This window comes from Bacidia gigantensis (genome assembly GCF_019456465.1).
Source record: "Bacidia gigantensis strain McMullin 20006 chromosome Unknown contig_180, whole genome shotgun sequence".
NCBI classification, from domain to species: Eukaryota; Fungi; Ascomycota; class Lecanoromycetes; order Lecanorales; family Ramalinaceae; genus Bacidia; species Bacidia gigantensis.
This window is the reverse complement of record NW_025408596.1, coordinates 2,950,790-2,975,144: the sequence shown is the minus strand read 5'-3', so window position 1 is coordinate 2,975,144 and position 24,355 is coordinate 2,950,790. Positions and strand designations below refer to the sequence as shown.

At 49.4% G+C, this 24,355-nt stretch overlaps 7 protein-coding genes across 7 annotated transcripts; 4 read left to right on the top strand and 3 right to left on the bottom strand.

The window, feature by feature from the left end:
- Nucleotides 1–2,022: 2,022 nt before the first annotated feature.
- KY384_003840 (uncharacterized protein) lies at nt 2,023–3,605 on the top strand (the record flags this gene model as incomplete). The annotated part of the gene is made up of 2 exons (XM_044812349.1): nt 2,023–2,038; nt 2,158–3,605. 2 exons carry the CDS (start codon nt 2,023–2,025, stop codon nt 3,603–3,605), a joined length of 1,464 nt encoding a protein of 487 aa, XP_044671482.1.
- A 1,026-nt stretch (nt 3,606–4,631) lies between these two features.
- KY384_003839 (uncharacterized protein) lies at nt 4,632–6,524 on the bottom strand (the record flags this gene model as incomplete). The annotated part of the gene is made up of 1 exon (XM_044812348.1): nt 4,632–6,524. The coding sequence occupies one exon, from the start codon at nt 6,522–6,524 to the stop codon at nt 4,632–4,634; it is 1,893 nt and encodes a 630-aa protein (XP_044671481.1).
- Nucleotides 6,525–7,280: 756 nt separating this feature from the next.
- KY384_003838 (uncharacterized protein) lies at nt 7,281–9,426 on the top strand (the record flags this gene model as incomplete). The annotated part of the gene is made up of 5 exons (XM_044812347.1): nt 7,281–7,301; nt 7,359–7,590; nt 7,640–8,305; nt 8,361–8,621; nt 8,732–9,426. The coding sequence occupies 5 exons, from the start codon at nt 7,281–7,283 to the stop codon at nt 9,424–9,426; spliced, it is 1,875 nt and encodes a 624-aa protein (XP_044671480.1).
- Nucleotides 9,427–11,161: 1,735 nt separating this feature from the next.
- Nucleotides 11,162–15,792, top strand: INO80 (putative DNA helicase ino80; the record flags this gene model as incomplete). Its single annotated transcript, XM_044812346.1, has 3 exons — nt 11,162–14,654; nt 14,708–15,577; nt 15,635–15,792. 3 exons carry the CDS (start codon nt 11,162–11,164, stop codon nt 15,790–15,792), a joined length of 4,521 nt encoding a protein of 1,506 aa, XP_044671479.1.
- Nucleotides 15,793–17,057: 1,265 nt separating this feature from the next.
- KY384_003836 (uncharacterized protein) lies at nt 17,058–18,767 on the top strand (the record flags this gene model as incomplete). Its single annotated transcript, XM_044812345.1, has 6 exons — nt 17,058–17,073; nt 17,135–17,344; nt 17,424–17,494; nt 17,558–17,752; nt 17,810–17,976; nt 18,572–18,767. The coding sequence occupies 6 exons, from the start codon at nt 17,058–17,060 to the stop codon at nt 18,765–18,767; spliced, it is 855 nt and encodes a 284-aa protein (XP_044671478.1).
- A 627-nt stretch (nt 18,768–19,394) lies between these two features.
- On the bottom strand, nt 19,395–21,891 carry KY384_003835 (uncharacterized protein; the record flags this gene model as incomplete). Its single annotated transcript, XM_044812344.1, has 4 exons — nt 19,395–20,494; nt 20,549–21,158; nt 21,209–21,586; nt 21,628–21,891. The coding sequence occupies 4 exons, from the start codon at nt 21,889–21,891 to the stop codon at nt 19,395–19,397; spliced, it is 2,352 nt and encodes a 783-aa protein (XP_044671477.1).
- Nucleotides 21,892–22,163: 272 nt separating this feature from the next.
- Nucleotides 22,164–24,030, bottom strand: KY384_003834 (uncharacterized protein; the record flags this gene model as incomplete). Its single annotated transcript, XM_044812343.1, has 3 exons — nt 22,164–22,433; nt 22,857–23,257; nt 23,316–24,030. 3 exons carry the CDS (start codon nt 24,028–24,030, stop codon nt 22,164–22,166), a joined length of 1,386 nt encoding a protein of 461 aa, XP_044671476.1.
- Nucleotides 24,031–24,355: the final 325 nt, after the last annotated feature.

The following is a 24,355-nucleotide window of genomic DNA, read 5'->3' as shown; positions in this document are numbered from 1 at the left end:
ACAACCAGTACGTGGCTTCACACGGTGCTTGACGCGAAGAACGGCTCTTAATATGTACATTTGTTGACGTTGAAGGGAATGACAGGCGATGACAGTTCTGGGACCGTCAAAGTCGATGGGGAAATCGGCACACAAAGCTCAATATCCTAAAGCAGTGTACGAAGAGGCCTGAACCTTAGGTTTCTTTTGATACCAGTCTCGCCTTGTCTATGGCAGTTACATTTGACGTCCGACGAGCACATCAACCGAAGACAGCATTTTCATTCCCGTGATTTCTTTCTTCGCTAGGACTCCGACGCAATAGTCCCAGATTTGTGGCTATGATGAGCTGTATTTGAAGCGAGACACTGCGAGCAACGGTTTAGCAACCGAAGTGGACTTTCTTATCAAGCCGCTGCCGGAAAAGTGTTGGCCAGCCTCTCAGACGAGAAAAGAACGGCGAAGGTATCCAGATTACGATGAGAAGGAAATGCGAATCAACACCGAGCTTGGCTCGAGGTGGTCAAAAAGAATCTCGTATTTTATACGGGAGATGCGACAACGTGTGCATCTTGAAGAGCTGGCTGGTAGACTGGACGTACCTTTTGTAGCACCTGTGATCGAGATAGGGTACAGTCTAGATCCTAAGAGTCGACTGAAAGAATACAAGGGGCACGAGAAATCGAATTACATCCTGAACCTGGGGGATGCCACATTTGCTTACATATATCCTGATGTGTTTTCCTTTTTTCAGAGGATCACTTGAGCCTGCTTTCGCCCACTTCAGCCCTGGATAAGCGAAATTATGTTCACTCAAATGGCGCAAGAGTACACTAAAGGAGCAAAGGGGTTCAGCCGTTACCCAGCAGGAAGATCCAATGGAAGTGCCTACGCCAGTACAAGCGCCGACGCCCGGACATCATATATGGATAGGGCCATCGATGAACATGAGCTATCACGGAAAATGCGAGAAATAGCGGAAGAGAAGGCGGCTATAGACGCAGCGTCGGAGGCGAGTCGACATGAAGAACGGGCTGAGATAGACGCCGACATAGATCGATGGAATGATTTGACGGAGGCTGTTGAGGCAACGACCGAGTTTCTACGACTCGAAATGGAGATGAACTCTTTTCATTCATAACTCGGAATACATTAGGTTGGCGTGGTTGCAATGGCATTATTGCAATCTTCCACACGTTGCTGTGGCGCGTCATCGGCATCTCTTTCTGATTCTCTGCTCAGTCTTTGTATTCTTGCATTTTCTTCCTCCTGGAGACTGTTCTACAAAGTTTCGAGCCTTATCAGAACGGCGACTCTCAAGCAAACAATTGAATTTTCCTATGACTTGGTACTGGCCATCTTTCGACAGAAGGTAATATCTTCGTCAAGCCTATATCTTACAAAGCGTCCCCTATTACGCATCCTGACCTTGTGACGTCTTCGGTGTAAATCATTTGTTGTGATGTCGATTGTTAGTAACCCTAACACAAGACCCGTTGATATTTCTAGTTTTCTCGTCTGCCTTTCCCAAGATTTTGATTGCAAACACTCCGCCATTGACGCACAATCAGTGAACTTTGGTTACCAGTCCAGTAAGTTGCAACGTCTATCCAGAGTGTTCCTGCTCCAGCTTCACCGCTGGTAAACAGGATATCAATGTTAGGTAGATGCGTTTTAATTTCGTTGTCAGACAGCGGTCTCTTCAATTCTGCAGATTTTATTCCTTCGTCATGAGAGAGCCTTACTCTGACTTCATTCCAATTTGTAATCTTAATTAACACCAAATCTTAATTGACACCATCACCAAGGGATGATGACACTCTAGCGGCTCGCACATAGCAACAACAACATCCCACGCGTTGTCCGTTTCTTTTTCTTTCTTCCCCATACAGCAATATCATCAATCTTCTTTCAAAGAGCTTATTCAAGAAAACTCTATTGAAATCATCAATCGATTGGTGTTGTGAACGCGCTTTTGTTCTTTGCTTTTCTCTTTTTTTCGCGGGGTCTTCTGCGTGCCTTTAGGTGCGCAAAGATCCAACCATGGACAGCAATGTCCGTGATCTTCGGAGCGGCAGCAATGCTGCTCCTACTGCCTCGCGAGATAACGCAGGGCAAGCTTCTCTTCCTCCCCCCCAAACAGCAATGCTGTTTCTTCTGTCCCGCGAGATAACGCAGGGCAAGCCTCTCTTCCTCCTCCCCCAAACAGCAATGCTGTTTCTTCTGTCCCGCGAGATTACGCAGGGCAAGCTTCTCTTCTTCCTCCTCCCCCAAACAGCAATGCTGTTTCTTCTGTCCCGCGAAATAACGCAGGGCAAGACCAAAATCCCCTCTCCACCAACAACACTGCTGACACTCCTATCCAGGGAGACGACGCTGGCGATGATCAAATCGGTGCTGACGAAGATTTGGTCTTTGATCTTACACAACGACTAGGAGTGTTTCAAACGCAGTTGATAATTGCTGAGCTCAAAATACGGAAACTCCAAGAGAATGAAACCAAAGGTCGCAAAGACAACGATAGTCTTAGACTTAAACTGCGCGAGGTCACGGACGAGTTACAATCACTTCGTGACTTGACAGAGCAAGACCATGCTAAGAAGAGTCATACAGCAGAATCCGCCGACTCGGTGGATGAGATTGCTAGTTTGACGCAAGGGTTTGCTAGATTGACGCCTGGATCGAGGCAGGAGACCACGGATTTACGGCAAACGCACTCTGGACTTCGAGTGTGGATGGAAGCGGCTATGGCTTTGTTCAACCAGCGCGGGATCAGAGCAAGGTTGCCCGACGAGTATTACAAGATATGCCCTCCATCAAACCCAGCTCAGATTATAGGAGGTGCAGATTTTTCTGCGGACGAGGATTTCGAGGATGAGATGGGGAAGGCCATAAAGAAATCGCGAGAGTCCCAATTCCTCCCGCAACAAGAGGGAGAGGGTTTTCTAGCTCCATCCGATACTCTCTTGCACGCGGAGGATGTCGACGAGGGCTTCGAAGCGGAAGGTGATACGCGCAAAAACAAACAAAAGCTGTCAGCCTTCCAGCCTTTAGATAACGACCCAGACCCATCAGATACGCCTAAGGAGCCAACACTGAATGAAAATTTACCGCCATATTCGGCGGAAGGGTCAGGGGTCCAACCAACAACCGCTCCTGGGACTTATGGACTGTTCATCCAGAGGTTCGGCGACCGTATACCCCAGCCTGTAGGTCCGTCCGAAGGTAATGGTGATGCTCTAGCGAGACTGTCGCTAACTGGGTTCCCCTCCATTGCAATCGCCCCAGTGTCATCGGCACAGCCAGATCTCCAGCTTGGTGGCATTGGATTTGCGGACGCCTTGAGAGCACCACCACCCGAGCCGGAGGAACCGAACACGACGACAAAGCCGAAGCTCTTCAGCCTTACCGAAGCAAACCGTCGGTTAGATGCACTTGTTGCAGACGAGAAGCGGATACAGGACGAGGAGGAGGCACAGAAGGCGATGCAAGAACAGGGAGCTCAAGCCCAAGAAGCTCCTAAAGTGGTTGCAACAAATTTCGTATCAACTCATAGTCTGAAGCGCAAGTATCGAGGCGACAGCCCCGAAGGAAGATTCTCGGTCAAGGCTCCGAAGCCCGCCTAAGCTCGAACAACGCCAGCTACAGCTCATACTCCTCCATCGTCGACGCCCGCGGATACCACGGCAACTGCTCGGCGGCCTTCAACCGCGGCGCCGCAGCCGATAGCGACTCATGTGCCATTATCTCCAATTGTCATCCTTCTAAGATAGCAGTCGTCCAGGGATAAGGGATAGGTCGATTCGAGTGATTGGCACATGTCAACAAAGAAAGGGCAACGTTTTGGCGGCCAACGGTCTCAGGAGAAAGTTCTCACGTTCTATCCAGGCATACACGAGCCAATAGGAGGGAAGGACGAGGCCCCAAGAGATAGAGACGTCAAAACTTCGGCGATTTGGAGCGTGAGGGACGATTCTTCCTGGCCATCAAGAGGCATGATAATATGTGGGTGCTGCAGGGACATGAGTTATTACGAGAAGGAAGTCGGGGTCGATGATGGCTTTGGGAAGAAGGCGGAAGTTTGAAACGAGGAGGAGAAAGAGAGGAAGGGATCAATGGCGGCCATGTATGTAAATCAAGGCGCGGCTGATACCGGCAGAGAGAATCAAATCGTCGCATGCTGCAGACGAGGTGAATAAAATCAGCTGTCGAAGCAACCTCTGTCAGGGTTATGAGACTCGAATTCCGGTTTCAACATGCTCTTTCCAATCACGTAGTGGAGGCTGCCAATCGCTCCCAATCAATCAAGTCCGTAGCGCGAAAGTAGTTTCATGTTTATTGCAAATATACGTGTCATCGAAGAAGTCTCTTCGCAGAATGCCTTCCCAGTTTGTGTTGCCTTTTCCCGGAAATAGCCCTGTCTTGCTGACCGTTCAATCACGGGAGAGCCGTGGAAGGGCGGTCAAGACTTGATCGATGGGTGGACAAGACGTCAGAGACAGCACATTGTGGGTGGACAGCGGCTGAGTAATGATAAAAGCAACGATGTCGCAGCAATGGCTGGAATCGACAAGACGTTTCATTCCTTGAAAAGAAAGATGTAGCAACTTTCTGTTGCAGCGATGGGGTATCTGGTCTATGCGCATGAAACATTACACTGCATCTGCCTCCCTATGCTCGCCAACCCTCTCGTAGTCCTGAACGCCGTCACGAGCTTTCCACTCGTCACCTTCCTCGCCAATTCTGTAGGTGAAGTAAGCCGCCGCGAGGGCGGTCACCCCTCCGAAACTGAGGACCCATCCGACACTAGAATCGTAAGGCTGCCCTCTAGGCTTCTGGGCGATCTGGAAGATAATGCTGGCAACTATCGTAGCCAGGATTTGCGGTGCAGATATTGCGACATTGTGGAGTCCCATGATGACTCCTGCCTGGTCTTCTTGCTCGCCTTCTCCGCGACCTTGCTCGACCTGCCGTCGTGCACGGGTGTCCCTTTTCGAGACCTCAGCGGAAATCAGAGCAAACGGTGCCCAGAGAGACATAGCCCAGGGCAAGCCAATGAAAGCGGTCAAAGCTGTAGCACCAGCATAGTTGAAGACCAGGAATGTGGAAAACATACAGATGGCAAAGATTATGTGGGACATCAACCAGGCTCGTCGGAGGGTCAGCCACTGGATCTGGAGGCGTGACAGAAAACGATCAAGACGAGCTCGAAGCGCCGATGGTCGTGGAGCGGTTATACGGTCAACGTGTTCGCTCTGATTAGTAGATGGTGATAGCGCATATGTTCGGGTTATAAAGAGAGGTAGGACAATACTCGCTGCGAATGAGGTTATAGCGAAGAGTAGTAATGCAAAAGTTGCATCTCGTGTAGCGTCCTCCCAGGCGTCTTCAATTTCTTCCGGTGTAAGATTGTCATGGGAATCGAAATAGGGATTGAGCTTCACTTGGCCCACATAGGTCGTCATATAGAACAAGAAGCCAAACCACCCCAGCCAATTGAAGAATTGCGCCACACAGACTTTGCGAATTTGAGGCGGCATTCGCTTGGCAGAGCGATACGTTTGGGTGAAGAAAGATATCAGGCCTGGATTTTTGGTGATTGGAGGACCATCAGCGCTAGGGTCTCGTTCTCGAATATAGAGGGCTGAGATAAGAACGGTGACGCAGATCGCGAAAGCTGATATGGCGCAGAGTACCTGCATTTGCGTTCCTCCTAACCAGGGAAATTGTTTTGGAAGATCAACGTATCCCGAGAGAAACCCAAGAATGTTACCAACGCCTGTTATGCGCCCGGCCCATGCATTGGCATCTTCTTGTTGATGGTAAGGGGCGTTGTCCACGATGAAGGCCCGTATTCCAGCCTGAACAGTATTGATGGAAAAGTCGAGGACATACACACAAACAATGGCGAAAATGATGATGCACACCTTTACACCATTTGACTCTGCATCTGCTCCAAAGATTCCAAGGATTGACTGAACGATACCTCTCGCCCATGCCAAGCACAAGAAAGATACTGAAGTTGCGATTGCGCCTGCGACCATGAAAGGCAGGCGCTTTCCCCATCTAAGGCGGCAATTGTCGCTTCGAATACCAATATACGGTTGGACGAGAACTCCGGTCAGTGGACCAGCAATCCATACCAAGGCTAAGAGTGATTTGCTCATCCCAAGGGACTGCAGGTATGGCGTACCATTGGAGTTTTCCGTAGCCCATGATATTTGCAAGCCTCCCACGCTGAGTGTGAGAATGAACAGATAGAAGACGCTCTTCAATGGCTCCGGCGCATCTTTCGCATCGTGATAGTCTAGCGACCTCAGAGAATCATCACTACCACTCTGCCGGTGAATGGATTCTCCTTCAGACGACAATAGCGAAGAGGTTTCATTCGAGTTTGACATGCCAGTTGGCTCTTTCTGATCATTGTTCGGACTCTCCAACCTCATTGTAGAATCATTTGGCGTCTCAAATCCCTCTAGCTCTTGATCGTCCGATACATCAGATAGGCTTGAAGGCTTATTCGAGGTCAAGGTTTCGTAAGCCATCAATATCCACACCGTCCTAACGATTTAGTCGTTTCCCTCGCAGTGATGAGCATCAGGTGAGCTCTAGGTCATGAGGGAGGTATTGAAAATGTCAGGTCGCTGGCGGTGAATTGTGGGGACACATGGTAGGTCTTGTGATACAGCCTGCCATTTCCAGTACCTCGCAGCTTACATTTGGCGCACCCACAAAAATGGCAAATTAAATCCTATATGCACGACATTGTTGTGCTGTGAGGATGGCCTTAACCAATGCGTCATCGTACGTCCTCCTGTGCATCCACTCTCCCAGTATAATCCTGAGCGCGTTCAGCGTGGTCATCTTTTAGAATTTGGCTCAATGGAGACGAGCGGGGCGGGGCGATTCCGCAGTCCGCAACCTTTCGAGAGCTCAGAATCAGTCAATTGAGAGGACCCCTCGGACTGCAAAAGATGCAAGCTTAGAGGAAGCAACTCAAAGTCACGATAGAGGCAACGAGCGCGTTGATTTCCGCGTTGGAGTAAATCAAAATCGCCGTTCTGCCACCCGGCCCTATCGAGTTCAAGCGACCTAGGCTGCTACCTTTGGCGACACCAGAAAGTGGCTGCGGGCGGCTTTCTATCACGTCGAAGTCGCTCAATCGACTCAATGGTAACTTCGTCGATGAGTCCGATGCTGTCTATTCGCACAACAACGGATCTTTAGCTCTTGATCCTCTTCATGCGCGACCTGCGCCAGACCGTTCTATCACTCACCCAGCATGGCCTCCCATATAGGAAATGCCATCTACGAGCTTCTCAGTATGTGGAAATGTCATTGTCATGAATTACATTAGGCTAATAGGAGGCACCTGCTAGAACGTGAGAGCGAAGAAACGGACCCTGAAGATGGTATTTGAGCAAAAGCATTCTATCGGTCCTTCAAAACTGATTACAAGCCTAGAGCCCGAAGCAAGTCAGAAGGAGGTCTTCTCCTCATGGGCACTATTCATCCTCATCATGCTCCTCATCTTCGCCCTATTTGCTAGCTACATGCTACAGCATAAAAAAATACAAGCTATACATGAAACAGTCTTGTCAATATTCGCCGGTAAGCGGGTACGCCATTTAAGATGGACGACTTTGCTGATACTTGGCAGGGATGGCCGCTGGTTTGGTCATCAACTTGACAGAAGGAACATTCATCCAGAACACCGTCAGCTTTAACTACCAATTCTTCTTCAATCTCCTCCTACCACCCATCATTCTGGCCTCCGGATATGAGTTACATCAGGCAAACTTCTTTCGACATATTGGCACAATCTTGACCTTTGCTTTTGCTGGCACTTTCATATCGGCGGTCGTCCTGGGGGTATTCCTCTGGCTGTGGACACGGCTACCGCTGGATGGGTTCCAAATATCTTTCGTTGAGGCCATTTCCGTTGGGGCCACCCTATCAGCTACTGATCCCGTCACCATTCTTGCCATCTTCAATACGTACAAAGTCGATCCCAAGTTATACACAATCATCTTCGGCGAATCGATCCTCAACGATGCCATTGCAATCGTCATCTTTGACACCGCTCAACGATACGGACCGGACAAGACAAAGGGGGCTTCTCTGACAATAGGAAGCTTTTTCGAAGCCGTCGGGATTTTCTTTCTGGTCTTCTTCGGAAGCATGTTGATTGGTGTCCTGATTGGTATTGGTACAGCACTCCTCTTGAAGTTCACGCTTGTCCGCCGTTTCCCAAAGATCGAGAGTTGTTTGGTCATATTGATCGCATATGCCAGTTACTATTTTGCAAACGGGGCGCTGATGTCAGGTGAGTCCCCTGACTTGCTTCTACCAGACGCATCACGAGCTGACATGCGATTTAGGTATCGTGAGCCTTTTATTCTGCGGCATCACACTGAAACACTACGCCTACTACAACATGTCCAGACGTACGCAATTGACAACCAAATACATGTTCTCGGCTTTAGCTCAACTATCTGAGAATTTCATATTCATCTACCTGGGCCTGACTCTATTCACGGAAACTACACTCTATTTCAAACCACTATTCATCCTGATCGCCGTTATTGGAATATGCGCTGCCAGATGGTGTGCTGTGTTTCCCCTGTCCAAAGCCGTCAATGGTATCATAAGATATCGCGCAAGACGACGCGGGCAAGACGTGGCTGATGAGCTCCCTTATTCTTACCAAGTCATGCTCTTCTGGGCTGGTCTGAGGGGGCTGTGGGTGTAGCTCTCGCAGCAGGCTTGACTGGCAAAAACGGTTCAGCATTACAAGCGACGGTGCTCGTAGTGGTCGTGCTCACGGTCATCATATTCGGCGGGACTACCGCTCGTATGCTGGAGATCATGGGTATCCGTACAGGTGTCGTTGAAGAGGTCGATTCAGACGATGAGTTCGACATAGAAACAGCAACGAATGGGACCTACTACAAGAGCAACGCAGTAGGCTATACGCCGAAACCAAAAACGAGTGGGGATTATCGTGCTAACGGTACGGACGGTGCGCAACATACCTACAGCAGCGGCACTCCGAGTCTCAGTCCTCCCGACCGACCAACGTCGCGCAACAATTCTACAGCTGGCCAACGTGAGAGAGATAAGGAGCAGTCGCGGCAGTCACTTCTGGCTCGTGGTGACGAACTACCAAGCGATGATGAATTTTCCGACAGTGATCTTCCCCCTGCCGCTCGCCAGCCCAGAAGGAGATCCCCACCGTCGCAAACTCCTCCCGCCGCCTCATCCACTGATCCTGGAGCTGGAAACATCCACCCAAGCGGTAGTGAGGGGCACATCACCGCGACCGGAGCCATCCAGCAACTCTTTTCGGGCACATCGGAGGAGCAGGCAGCTTGGTTCAGACAAATCGATGAAGGCTTCATCAAGCCTAAGCTACTTTTGGACCAAAATCGGAAGGGAGGTCCTTGAAATGGCATATGAATATGACGAAGGCGTTGGGAACATAGACTTGTAATGATACCATCTTGATCGCATCGGAATGCGGAGGATGGATCCGTCGCTTGTTGATTAGTGGGCAACATGTTCATTACAATGAACTGCTTCTGCTAAAAGACATCTCGTATTCTGCGTTAGTTGGGTCTCCTGATCTCCTCCGGAAGTATTCACCACTTGATGAATCACCACGGCCCGCTACAAATGCCAACTATCACCATAGATATGAGAAACTTCTGCATTGAGGCGGTCTCGCTTCTACCGTTCAAACTTAGGGAGTAGTGATAACCGAGGTGTGCGTGGGGCGGATCTGAGTGGAATTGGGGGCTTGAGGATATGGTCCACCGTAGAAATACAAGCATTCAGATTTGGGACTAACGTAGCGCAGAATTAGGAGTGACTGGCGGACTGGGAAGATTTGAGTGATGAACCACCAGAGCGCGTCCTGTAGTCCCATTCAAAGGGCGCAGTTTCCCCTTTGTCAGCTGCCCCAACACCATGGAAATCTTCCCATGATTCCTATTAAAGGCACGATAGTTCTGAATGATCGCAATCGATGGGTTTTCAAATAGACCATGTCTATCAAATCTACAATAGCCCGTAGAATTTTCCGTAGTCCACCAAATGATTATGCTTCAATGTAGTTCGGGTGCAAATTCTTCGAAAAGCGTGTCTGACGGCAAACAAAGCAAGGCCACAGGGCTGCCCACCCACCGCAGCGACCAAGGAAAATTCATCAGCGCCACCTCTCCCTTCATCACCCTCACCTCTACCTTTCTATCCCCTTCTCCATCCTCATCAACCGCTATCGTCCACATCGTGATTGCCAAGCTGCCAGATCGCCAGCTCCCATCCATTCGTCTGATCATTGCGTTTCAGCCGAGCAGAAGCAAGTCGCTTGTACCACGGCTAGGGCCTGCCGCCCGAAGACGAGTTCAGCGACCTTACTCCTTCATCTCGACATTCCTCCCTATCGTCATTCAGTCGATGCAACTCAATGTTTTCCACCCGTGACCTTGCACGCCGATGAGGACCGCTTGGTCAAGGGGAGACCCTAGAACGGCACGAGGCCGACGAGGCCTTTTCGCGGGGAACAATGTACAAAGAGCCAGTACCACCATTGCGCAGACCCTTAGACGAACATGAACATCCAAACCAATATCACGCTCATTCCCCTACACACGCCCATCCGTACTCCCCGACGGATGGGATGCATCCACCGTCACCCCAACACCAGTACAATCCCGGATCTGCCTCTGCCAACAGGCAGCTTCCCCAACACATCAGCCCGCGAATCGGGACATCCCCTTCACCGAGAATGAATGGCCCCTCTCAGCCATTACCACCGTACAAATCCGTCAGCAATGGTCCTTCGACACGTTATGATCCGATAAAAGATCATAGAGACCCGCATTCTGCCAGGAGGTCCACGAGTCATATGGAGTCACCAGTACAGGTATGTTTCTGCGGGAAATCTTGACCCCGAATATCGCTCCAGTGGCGCAACGAGAGTATTGGGCTTACATCACATTAGTCTCGAAGCTCTCTTCCCTCTTACAGTAGTCATCAACCAGACCTCACTCCATCGCCCAAAACATATCACTCACCGACCCAGCCACGGTTCCCGCCGCAATCGCCCATCTTGCCCTCTCATGCTCATCCTACTGCAACTCCTGTGTCACCACAAAACATCAGTTCCATCTCACCCACAATGTCTACGCGAGCTTCAGGCCAAGTAAACCCACATACAATCAACGGGACGGGAGAAAAGCAATTATCGCAAAAAATGTTAGAAGGACTTGAGTACGAAGTACGTGACGAGGCCGAAATGCCACGCCCTGCCGCTCCCAGGAAATCAGACCCTATGTCTATCTCCAATATGTTATCTGCCGATGTTTCAGAAGCCAAAAAGCCAGAGACTTATGCTGCATCTCTGCCGAAAGCTCCTGAATCCACTTCGCCAAAGATGAATGGTGACAACAGGTCAACGACCGTAACCCCACGGCGATCTACAGCGACGAAAGTTCCGTCGCCGAAGTCCAGCACTAGCATGCAGAATGCCCACAAAAACGACATATTGCCCTCGACACCGCCCAAAAACTCAACAGCGCGTAAGCGCAAGCAGGTGTTCTCAGTCAAGGACAACGAAAAAATACTCAAAGAGATAGCTAAGATTGATGCTATGGGGTTCAGTGACCTTGAATGCGAGGAATTCGAGGAAGCAAAATTACAACATGCGAAACGAGCTGAACAACGGACACGGGAGATAGGGTTGACAGAAGAGTCGAAACGCAAGCGTCGGCGCACAGCAGGAGGAAGGTCTTTATCGAGCCAAATTGGCTCATATGCCGAGGAGGGCAGACAACGCTTTCGAGCTTTGTATGAGGCTGAAGTACAGGCTCAGGTTCATCAGAAGGAGATACAGGATGATAAAGAGCGAAAGAAGGACATGCAGCGAAAAAGACGACGAGAACGAGCGCTTCAAACGCAGGCCAAGACATACAAAGATGCGTCTGAAAAGGCACAAACGGCTGATAATGATGACGATAGAGAACGAGCCATTAAGGAGGCTCAACGAGCTGAGAAAAGACTGAAGACTACCAAACGAGCACTGGAGCGTCGCGAAGAGTCTGATGGCATTCGAGAGGTCACTCCGTTGGCCCCAAATCTCGAGGGCGGCATGATGGGCACATTTCAGACTGCGAGCAACCTATCTCCTGAACCTCCAAGAAAGAAAATCAAGGCTGTAGGGGCGTCGCGGCCCAAGAAATCCAAGGAGAAGAAAGAGGCTGAGAAGGCTGCTGCCGAAGCTGGGTTCGCTGCAGGCTTACACACAATACCGAGCAACGAACCTGTTGCCATTGCTCCCAAAGAGGACTCCCCCATGGACTATTCGCGCGAAACGAGGCAATCAAGAAGCCTCGCTATGAAAGACGCTTCGCTTTCGACTCCCAAAGTTCTAGACTACGATTCAAAAGGCTACAGCCAGATATATGAGCAGATTTGGAAAGACATTGCTAAGAAGGATGTGCCAAAGGTATTCAGGATCAAAGAAAATTCCCTTGCCATGAAACAATCCAACCTACGGAAGACAGTGCAGTTGGCCTCTAAAGAAGCTAGAAGGTGGCAGTGGCGAACTAACAAGGGAACGAAAGATGTTCAAGCTCGCGCCAAGAGGAGTATGCGTGAAATGATGGGTTTCTGGAAACGCAATGAAAAGGCCGAGAGAGACCTCAGAAAGAACGCAGAGAAACAGGAGCTCGAGAACGCGAAGAAGGCAGAAGCTGATCGAGAATCCAATCGACAGAAGCGGAAACTCAACTTCTTGATTGAGCAAACGGAGCTATACTCTCATTTCATTGGCCGGAAGATCAAAACAGATGAGATCGAAAAATCGACAGATAGCGCCGAGGTCGCCACGTCTTCAGAAACTGTTCAGGCAGGTAAAGCGGATGCTCATACTGTTACCTTGCCCGACGGAAGCGCCAAAACGGGCTCTAAGGTTACCAATTTTGAGCAGCTTGACTTTGACGCCGATGATGACACTGCTCTTCGAGAAGCGGCCATGGCCAACGCGCAGAATGCTGTGGAGGAGGCACAAGCGAGAGCACGTGCTTTCAATTCTGGCGGAGACGACTTGCAAGCTCAATTCGATGATGGCGAGATGAATTTCCAGAATCCTACCGGCATGGGAGACATCAATATTGCTCAACCCAAGATGCTGGCTGCTCAGCTGAAGGAATACCAGCTCAAGGGCCTTAATTGGCTTGTGAATTTGTATGAGCAAGGCATCAATGGTATTCTTGCAGACGAGATGGGATTAGGCAAGACAATCCAATCTATATCTGTCATGGGCTATCTTGCCGAAAAGTACAATATCTGGGGACCTTTCTTGGTCATCGCGCCTTCTTCGACTCTGCACAACTGGCAGCAGGAGATTACTCGTTTCTTACCAGGCATCAAATGTCTACCATACTGGGGAACAGCCAAAGATCGTAAAATTCTCCGGAAGTTCTGGGACAGAAAGCACATTACGTACAACCAGGATTCTACCTTTCATGTGCTGATCACATCATACCAACTAGTGGTTCAAGATACGCAGTATTTCCAAAAGATGCGCTGGCAGTACATGATCCTTGACGAAGCTCAAGCCATCAAGTCTTCGCAAAGTTCGAGATGGAAGTGCCTCTTGGGTTTCCACTGCCGCAACCGGCTGCTACTCACCGGCACGCCGATTCAAAATAATATGCAGGAACTTTGGGCTCTCTTACATTTCATCATGCCAAGTCTGTTCGACTCGCATGACGAGTTTAGCGAATGGTTTTCGAAAGACATTGAGAGTCACGCACAGAGTAACACGAAGCTCAACGAAGACCAATTGAAACGACTACATATGATATTAAAGCCATTCATGCTCCGTCGGGTCAAGAAGCATGTCCAGAAAGAGCTTGGGGACAAGGAAGAAAAGGACGTCTTCTGCGATTTGACGTATCGACAACGTGCTTTCTACACCAATCTGAGAAACAAGATCAGCATCATGGACCTGATTGAGAAAGCTGCGGTTGGCGATGATCAAGACACTGCTACCCTCATGAATTTGGTAATGCAGTTTCGGAAAGTCTGCAATCATCCGGATCTTTTCGAAAGAGCCGACACTTCATCGCCACTTTCACTCGTTCACTATGCCGAGACTGCTTCATTCCTACGAGAAGGCAACAACGTCAACGTAGCTTACTCATCTAGAAACATCATCGAGTACGACTTGCCCAGGCTTTTGTGCAGTCCAGCAGCTCGACTTGATGTAGCTGGACCATCAAATGCTATCGCGGGGTCTAAAGGTCGCTGTCTTTCTGAGCTAATGAACATATGGACACCAGAGAATATCCAAAACAATACGTCCTCAGCAAAGGCCTTCTCTTGGCTGCGATTCGCAAACACTTCTGTTGGTGAAACCTACAAGGCCTCACGTCGAGGAGTGCTTGAGCGAGCTGTAGAGCTTGTTACGAAAACCCCCACTCATCGCAGGCCCCAAGTCTTAGACGAAGACTCAAAGACCGTTGTACCCTCACATGCTCTGTTCAACATACTCGAGCGCAATGACCGACGTCCCCTGGCCGATATTGCTACGGAAGGTCGCATGAAATCATTGCTCAATGTATCTCGGAATGTCTTTCAGGAAAGCGGCCTGAGTGTCACCGAACAATGTGCCAGGCCAGCTGCTTCTTCCCCCCAATACAAATTTCTTGCTCGAACCAAGACACTCTTATAGAGAAGGAGAACACAATCTTCAACGTCCACGTCCGCAAAGCCCTTTATGGGACCTCTGAGAAAACAGAAGCCGCTCTTCTAGAGGCGAAATTAAATCCTAACAGTCTTTCCGTACGCGACATGTTGCCAGAGCCTGTCTCTCAAAAGGCTAGGTATACCAATATTCAAGTACCCTCCATGAGTCGCTTCGTAACGGACTCGGGCAAATTAGCTAAGCTTGATCAGCTTCTTCGCGAGCTAAAGGAAGGTGGTCATCGTGTGCTGCTCTACTTTCAAATGACGAGAATGATTGATCTGATGGAAGAATACCTGACATTCAGAAACTACAAATACCTTCGTCTCGATGGTTCTACCAAATTGGAAGATCGCCGAGACACAGTCGCAGACTTTCAGACCAAGCCTGAGATGTTCATCTTCTTACTCTCAACACGTGCCGGTGGTCTTGGTATCAATCTTACAGCAGCAGATACCGTCATTTTCTACGACTCCGATTGGAACCCAACAATTGACTCCCAAGCTATGGACCGCGCCCATCGTCTTGGTCAAACGAAGCAAGTCACAGTCTATCGCATGATTACTCGTGGCACCATCGAAGAGCGCATCCGCAAGCGTGCTCTTCAAAAAGAAGAAGTGCAACGTGTGGTCATCTCAGGAGGTAGCGGTGCAGGTGTTGATTTCAATACCAGAAGCAAAGAGAACCGTACAAAGGATATTGCTCTATGGTTAGCAGATGATGAGCAAGCCGAGATGATTGAAAAGAAAGAAGCCGAAGTTGCTGCCAAGGGTGACGAGAAGGCAAGAAAGAAGAAAGGCGGGGTGCGTAAGAAAGAGATCAGTCTTGATGACATGTATCATGAAGGTATGTCTGCTATCCACAACTTCCTCCCTTTGCCATGCTGACTTAGCTTTCCTGCAGGTGAGGGGCATTTTGATGACAACAGTAACAAGCCCTCTGGTACTGCCACACCAATTGATGCTCCCGAGCCATCAGGATCGGGCAGGAGGAAAGGCGTATCGAAGAAAGCAAAGACGATCAAGCAACGGCTTGCTGTTGCTGACGGCAGCGCTGCATGAACAATTCGAGCAGCTTACAAAATAAAAGAAAGCGCTGCTTGACAGGACGACTAATCAAAAGGAAAAGAAAACTATCGGTGTATGGCGTCAACTCTCCGAAAATGGAGAATAATTTGCTCAACATGCAAATGTTTTGATCAAGCCAGATAAGGCTTTGGTATTGTTGTACACTACCGCATGCAGGGATACACGGCATTGCTTGCGGGCAGGATAGGGAGCATATTGTAGATGGAAGGACAGCGCTTGTCTTGTAGGGAATAGAATATGATTTTGATCTTGCCAGGATTGACCTTCTTTTCGTCCTTACTTTCATCCAGTTTGAGCTTTGATCTTCAATAGGATCTCTTAGGCCTCTAATGTTTGACGCTCCTCCGCTTTACTTCCAAGGCAAAATTTCGTTATGGCTTGAGTCGAGTATTGCGGGGCTTGCGAATAGTTCCAATCCCTTGTGGGGCTTAACGAAGTAGAGACGTTGAAAAGGAGCATTCCCATGATTCAAATTACAATCATTGTGAAGAGACTGCAGTGCCGAAGTAATTCCCTCCGCGAGTAAATCATGATTCTCTCGGACACCCAGACAACAGTACTCGCAGGATCAAGGCCTGACCTGCTAACACGCAACATCGAGTCCTGCTGGAAATAAAGTAATCACAAGGCTACATTCGCGCTAGACGACTATTCTTAGCTTCAACTATACCAGCCTTGACCTAGCCCTCGATGTCCTGCATCTGTCAGCTCTCGACATCGGCGACAAGCATACACCAGCAAGAGAAACATCCCACACATGCCGGTCCAATGCTACGCATACACGCTTTTCAAGGCGTCCAAGTCTACGCCCTACGCCAGCATTACTGCTCAGGCTACCCTCTAGCCATGTTTCAACATTCACCAGCTGAATAATCTCCAGAATCCTTCGAGCTCCTGATCGCCGCCGTCCATTGGCTAGTTCTAGCATAGCCCTATATCCTCCTGTCAAGATGCTGTCAGCACTTACGCTCCTGAGGCAAATTCATCGAGACCCCCTTCTGCTGCCCTATAGGCTTCTAAATCCCGATGACTGCATATGCGGTGACTGCATGTGGATTATGCTTCCTCCGCATTGGCTCACTGGAAGATGTGTGCGTGCGGCGGGGACTTATACAAGTGGTGTGGATACGTGAATGATCGATGAGCGTGTGAGTGGGCTGGCTGAGCTCGTCGCTAGGATACTGAGGCAAAGGAGTGGGCAGTAAGATCTTCGTGTGACCTATAATATGGCTGTCAAGATGCTCTCTGGCCAAGGTGCTTTTGCCAGCTTCGACGTTCCTGCGTGTTCTTGCAATATCGCATCCTTTCTCAACAGCTCGTGTGTCTTTTAAGAAGAAGCCGATGGCGTACAATGTTGCCAGCCTCATTGGCACTGCTATCGCGTTGCCCTTGCTTGGAGTCATTGCCGTTATCCTGCGTTTCTACGTCCGCTTGCGATTGAGGCCTACTTTCATTGGTATCGATGACTGGCTGATTGTGCTGGCTGTGGTGTTGGTTGTCGGACAGTGTGCTAATCAGGTCGTGGGTATGTACTCCTTCTACAGAGCAGTCATTTCCACTCTACGGACTACATATCAGAGCTGGGAGTTGACTCGCTTGAGTAGCTGCGGTCATTGGTATGCTTGGGCGGGATAATGAGCCGGTTGTGGACTGGCGTGTTGCGCATGAATCGAAAGTGAGCATATCAGCATGATCCTTATCACGGCAAGGTCGATGAATTACTGACTCTCTTCACTAGATCGACTATGCGACCCTCGTGATAGAGAAAGTGACATACAGTGCTATGAAGCTGAGCGTACTCTTCTTCTACCGCCGCATTTTCTACCAGCAGAGAGGCTTCCGCATAGCCAATTACATCCTGATAGTGCTCATTAGCTTATGGGGCATCGCCTTCCTTTTTGCCGAAATCTTCCTCTGCGGTGCCAACTCCCATGTAAGTAGAACTCCGGGACATTGCTTACCGCCATGGTATAGCTGATCCGACTTCTAGCATGGGCATCCTTGCGCTCCACAAGAATGGACGTCTCTATGGTTTGCCATCACAGAGGTTATTGGCGACATCGCTATACTATCCCTTCCTTACCCTTGCATCCGGAAGCTTCAGATGAGCGGACGAGACAAAATTGGCCTTTCGGCCATATTCTTCCTTGGAGCCTTGTATGTCCCTTCTGCGGTCCGGTTGAGCTTGTATTAAACCAATCTCAGGTCAACAGTTTTTGGCATAATACGTCTCGGTTTTGTCTCAAAGACCTTCACTAGTAAGCTATCTTGCCCAATGGCTCGGTCTTAGTCCTTTTGCATAGCTGCTATCCTCTCGCTCTCACAAAATCTCGTCCCAGTGTAAGCTGACTTCATTCATCTCAGTCTACTTTCACCCCTCCTCCTCCAATACATCCCCAAACCGTACTCCACCTTCCTTCTGGACCACAGTCGAAGTCTCCATCGGCGTCTTCGCCGCCTGCCTCCCTCCCCTCGGTCCCCTAATCCGCAGCACCCCGGGCCCTAAGAAGCTCTACAACTCCCTCCGCTCCTCTCTCCACTCCAATATCTTTAGCTCCATCAGAGGAAGAAAAGGCAGTGGATCTGCCTCCTCTTCCGCGTCGAAATCCAGACTGAAGAGCTCCGAGCACGATCTTGAGAAGGGCCGCTCGAGTAGTCAGGCGAGTGCGAGGATTAAGGAGCTAGAGATGCAGCTGAAGGAGGCGAAGGCGAGAGAGAGGGAGCTGGAGATGAATTTGAGGTCGAAGGGAAGAACCAGGGAGGAGGACGTCATACAGGAGGAAGGATTGGTTGATGAAAAAGCTAGGTCTGAGAAGACCATGGATGAGGTGGGTGTTGAAACTGCTGCCAAAAGTGACGGAGAGTTCAATCCGAGGCCGATGGACTTGCTGGGAGCACCAGCGATTGAGAGAGGGAGCGTAGGGTTCCCTTACGATCGGTTCCTGTAATTCAATGAGGCAGCGACTTGAGTCTTTGGTATTTGAAAACATCTCCTACAGCGTTTTCGTTAGCGCTATGATACCCAAGGCATGATGATAATGATATCCTTTGAAGATTGTGCTTTCCACCTTTGGGTCCCAGCCTTTGCTCAATTCCGGGCATTCTCCGCTGAGTAGAGAATCGTTAGCAGATCGTTGGTGTAAGCTCGGCGGAAAATTATTGATTGGCAGGTCAGAATCATAATTGATCAGCCTGATGGCAGACCGCTTCCTAGATAGAAGACGACCTTGCTGCAGTCGGACTGCACAACATGATACGGCTCCTGTGTCCGGATGTGCAGACGAAGAGATGAACCGTTGGAAAGGTGAATGAATATTAATAAAGCCTACGCTAGGCTAAATGCTATGACCATAAAGCAGATTCAGTTTCGCTCATCATAAAATCCTCTCTAACGTTAGCCCATAGCCATGTAAGCATATCGGGGTATCTTCCTATCCCATGTTAATCTCGATCCAAGCGCCATGCTATTGTAATTCACAGTGGTATCATGTTCCAGCTTTTAAAAGAAAGCAAATTCATAGGCCATTCCGTTCTTCGTCTTTTTTGCGGCAATTGTTGTGGTTGTGTGCTATTCTTCACATGAGAGCGCATTCGCGATCAGGTTTCTTGCTCTTCGTGATTAGATGATTTTCTTTTGCGACGCCTTTAGCTCTCTCTTTGGCCTCCTTCTTCAATTTTGTTTTGTCCCCTGCCTTGTCTGGGGTCGAGATTGGGCCTGATATTGACGTCGTCCCTGGCGTGAAAGTAGATGGTCGTGTCCTTTCCCCTTGAGCAGGCATATTGCTGAGTTTGTCCCTGCTCATTCGATTCGTCAGGCGATGGAATGAGTTGCTAAGTCTGTTTTCTCCAGATTGGCTACTTGGTCGACTCTTGCTGCTGGTTTTGGTATTCCTGGACCCTCGGCGTGAAGTTCTCAAGTTTGCTAGAGCATCGCTTAGTGCGTTCGGATCAGTGTTCACTTGCGGAGGGGAAGCTCCATGGTCTCCACTTTCGAAGCTGGGATCCGGCGCAAAATCGACTTTTTCGCCTTGGCTTGCAAGACCTGAGCGTCCTCTCTCGGCGTCGGATATTGAAGTGTCTAAACTTGACCGTTGCGCGGCACTTTCTTCACTCGTACTGAAAGCTGTAGAGTTGTCGCTGGTGTTGGGTTTCGAAACCTTGCTTGCATTTGACTCTGCATATGATGGAGGAGCTATATCTTGATTGACCTCGCCGCTAGTTGGTGACGGGGGCTCCTCGATGGGCATTACTTGGTAGAATAAAAGGTAGGGCGTAGCTTCACCTTTAAGCCAATCTTCGATCCGGACGTCCAATACACGTTTTTTAGCGAGATCATCAAATCGCATCCACTGATCTTGGCCCCGAAAGAATGGATCCGGAGTTCGTACGAGGGCAATGTAGTGACCCGACTCTGTGGAGATACCTTGATGGCATACAGCAGACTGCAGTGAAAGCTTGAAGTTTCCGAAGGCTGGGCCATTGCAAGCATCGTCAGCAGTGATAAAGTGTGGTAGTCCTATCTCGAGCGGTATATCGACATGCGTTCTTTTCTTGAACGAGACTCCATTCGGATACATGCCATATCTCTTCAGGCAGATACCTAGAATCGGCCGATCTGTTGAGAAATGTGCTGCTACCTGGGCGTCCGTTGCTGGCGGACATTCGGTATACCAAGCTGTGCTCAATCAGGAATGCAGGAATACAGCAATACAGGCACGACTTCACTTACGGATAAGTCGAAAGAACTGCCACGCAGGCATCATGACTTCTCTTCGGAGCCTTGGAGACCTTGCCTCATTCTCGCTGTTTAATAGGCCTCGCTTCTCATCAATGTAGTGTTCTTGTATTATGCTAGGTGCCCTCTGCCTTTTAATAGAGGGTCGGACAGGTGACAATATTGGTGCTGACTGTGGCATGGGTGACGCAGGCTGTGAGGTGCCTACCTCCTCGACTTCGATAAGTGAAGCGTGACCTTTAGTTGAGTCAATCGAATCCCTTGAGCGAACAGAGCTCAGAGTGTTTCTTCGCCCAATTTCTTCCAGATAGCGTCTCACTTCGATCCTGTTGTTGAAATACATCTCCAAGCAGTCCTCAAGCTTTATTTCTTGGCCATCTGGAGGCTGCTCCGGAATTGCAAGTTCTAGAAGCCGCTCCTTTACGATCTTGTGATCATCCTCTTTGTCTTCTTTACCAACGTGAAAGAGATCCATTTGGAGGGACAGTAGGGGAAGCTCAAGCGTTTCGGTGATGAAGGTGAACGCTTCGGAAGCATCATGCTGACGAAGTTCTGCTGCATCGTCCCAGCCGCAGGCTGCTAGTTGGATTTGTATTTGTTTTGTCTGGCAGAAAGTCAAGCTCTGTTCCGAGCGTGGGGTGGGAACATGCTCACAATTTCTACTGTAATGAGCTTCCCAGCTCTCAGTGAATTTATCCATAGTCTCAGCAGGATAGCCAGCTTCTGCCGAGGCTTGTCCTCCTTGAAGGTCTTGTATAACACGGCTTCAAAGTTCTCAAGTCGTGCAAACATTGCGAATAGTAGAGCGTCCAGCCAACAAGTCACGCCGTTTCGATTGACTGCTCCGAGCAGCTTCACTTCGAGCTGGTATGGATGTATAATGCCTTCTTCGGAATCTTCAAACAACATGAGTAGCTCGTAAGCCTTGTCTTTATCACCTTTGGCGTAGGAAGAAGATAAGGCATAAAATATATCCGAATCTTTCAGTGATTTGACGCCCCTTCGAGCAAGCCTTTGCTGAATCATTTTGATCTGCTATCATCAGGCTTTCGATTCATACGAGGTTTCCTTACGTCGTCAAAGCACACCTTGATGTCTTCCTCTTTCTCCGGCTTTCGAGGCTTGCTGTCGTCAATAAAGACGCCATTGAGACTGAGAGGCTCATTGTGCGGCTGTAGCAAGTAGTTCTTCGTGTTAGCACTGGAGCATTCAATCATGCCATCGCAGACTTTGAGACAAGGCGATCTTTTCGAATTCACCAGACGCGAATAGGGTAGAAAGGGAGCATGCATGTCACGGCTAGTCGAACGTGCCTGCACTGAGGAGTTCGCGGCCATTGAAGCGCAGGGCAAAGAGAAAGGGCTCGCCGGGATCGAGGGTGTCTACCTCAGGTTTCTCTTTCCGACTGAGCAGCCGATGAAAGGTACTCATGCCGCTGTGAGGTGGTAATCAGAGGTCTAGTCTCATGTGTATCTGCATCGAGAAAGCAGTTCAAGGCCGTTTGAGCGGACGGGGCTGGCTGTCAAAGGCTATTTCCTTCTAGCATAGTCCTACTCATGCCAGTCGATACAATCGAGTCAACTGCACGCCCAAAGTATATACCTTGTGGTTACAAGTCTGCCACAAGTGAGGGTGAGATGATCAAGTCCAGCAATATCCGACAATATTGACTAAACCTAGCCTCCTGGCTCGTGCTCTGCATGACTCGCCTGATTCGGGGAACAGCGCCGCTAAAGCTGGCCCCGGGGATATCACCTTCCAATTGACTTCTCGGTACCGCCGGCGGGTCCCTGCCTTCAAATCTTCTTAGGGCAGCGGCAGTCGACTTGTATGGGTGCTTGGGGTGGTTGAATAGATTCAACCCTGGGTGCTTCGGGCTCTGGAGCCAAAGCAGAAGACAGGATCGCAGAACAGAATTATATAATGTGAACCACCTCATAGCAATGCATCATTTATTGCTGAATGTCCTAGAATAGATGCTCTAGTACCTAAAGAATGCTTCCCAAAGGATGCTTCCTCCCATCTTTCAAACACTTTTGTTTAGGGTCTTCCCATCCTCTTTCCGTCTTTGAACAGCCTGTTTGTGGCAAAGGTAATGTACAAGAATTGAAAGGGTATAAATGCTTGTGACCGCCGTCAACTCACATCTTCTCTATGTCATGAGGAACATCCAACCTCCAGTGCACCATCCTAAATTCTGATTGTGTCTTCAACCGTCGAGGTAAGCAGCCAAAGCCATCGACCCTCCACAGTTCTGGGTGCTGTTTCCATGGCAGGCCATGTTGCAATGAGAAGAGTTGACCTTATAGCCTCCATTCACGAAACCAGATCCACAGTGGCATTCCTGGCCATATTCCACGCCTGCGTGTGGAAGACCGTGCCCGGAGCAGAAGCGAATGCAGTCATCTGCAGTCATACCGTCTACGTCCAGGTATGAAGGGCCGTCAAGCGTACGACCAGATGTTCCCTCGTGCCAGCAGCCGTCGAAAACATAGGTCAGTCCTGGAAAGAAGCCTATGATTTTTGGATCGTCATCCACAGGGAGAACAGCTCGAGCAACGATGGCTTTAGCAAGGACCGCTTGCGAGCCAACGCCTTTCGTGGAGACGGCGTGGTCCTCACGTTCGCTCGATTGAGACATCCCGTTGAGTTGCTCGCCTTCTGAAGCCCATCCGTTGATAAAGCTTCCGTAAAAGCCGAAGCCTAGAGGTGGTGTCAACGATCAGGGATCAACCTCACCGTGGATCAATGAGTGACTTACCAGTATCATCACCATGTGCGAACATGAAGTGACCGCCGTCTTTCACGATAGTGTTCAGAGTGTAGCTCATTTCGAGAGTGATTTGCATGAGTTGAACTGGATAACTTGAGGGACATGCGTTGCCAGATTTGTATGCGACGTGGGAATTATCTGCTTTGAAAACATCCTTGCCGTTCCAGCAAGACTGAAATTTCGCCTGGATGCGAAGAGTGTTGGTACAGTCAGTGAAATTCAGAGATCCAGAAGCCAAATTGCTGTTGAGACAGGTGAAGGTGATATCTTCAACGGAGTTGTCCTCGTGATGACATGTCTTTATGCTGCTAGAGCGAGCGAATGGGTTGCCAGTCACCATACGAAAGCCAGGAGGGAATGGTTTGACGTTTTGTACATCTTTCCCATACGAGACTTTGAAGCCGTCACTGGCAACGTTCTCGATGGCTCCATTAACGTGCTTGTATAAAAGATGAGGTGTCACGTAAAGAGATTTGTCGGCTTCTTCATCGCAGGTAGTTGACACTGATGCTTGAAGATCACCATAGGTAGGATGAACGCCAAACTGCGTGGCTCCAGCGATTGCTTGAAGGTGATTAGGAACTTTACCAGAACCCACGGTGATATCAACGCGGCCAGAGTCAGTGATACCGCAGCTGACAGAGTCAAGAGCACTGATAATCGTGGCAAGGACCACCGTTACCAGAGCGGTGGGTGTATGCATTGTTGGATCGAGGAAAATTGAGTCAATAGGCTTGAGCAACAGAAGGGTAGTGTACAAGAGCGAGTGAGGGGTGAGTCACAAAGAAGAAGGATGCTCTTTCAGAATGTAACAAAGGTGGATGACGATTTCAAAGTGTAGAAGTTGGGGGAGTTGTTTATTCGGAAATGCAGAAGCCGGGAAAGAGGTAGGGATCGAGATGAACAGAAATCAAGGAAAAATAAATGAGAAGTCTAAAGAGTACATATCACACTCACCAAGGTTGAGGCAAATTGCGGAGAGGGGGCAAACCCTGGTCGCTGGTATTGTGTCGGTGGAGTGTGACGAA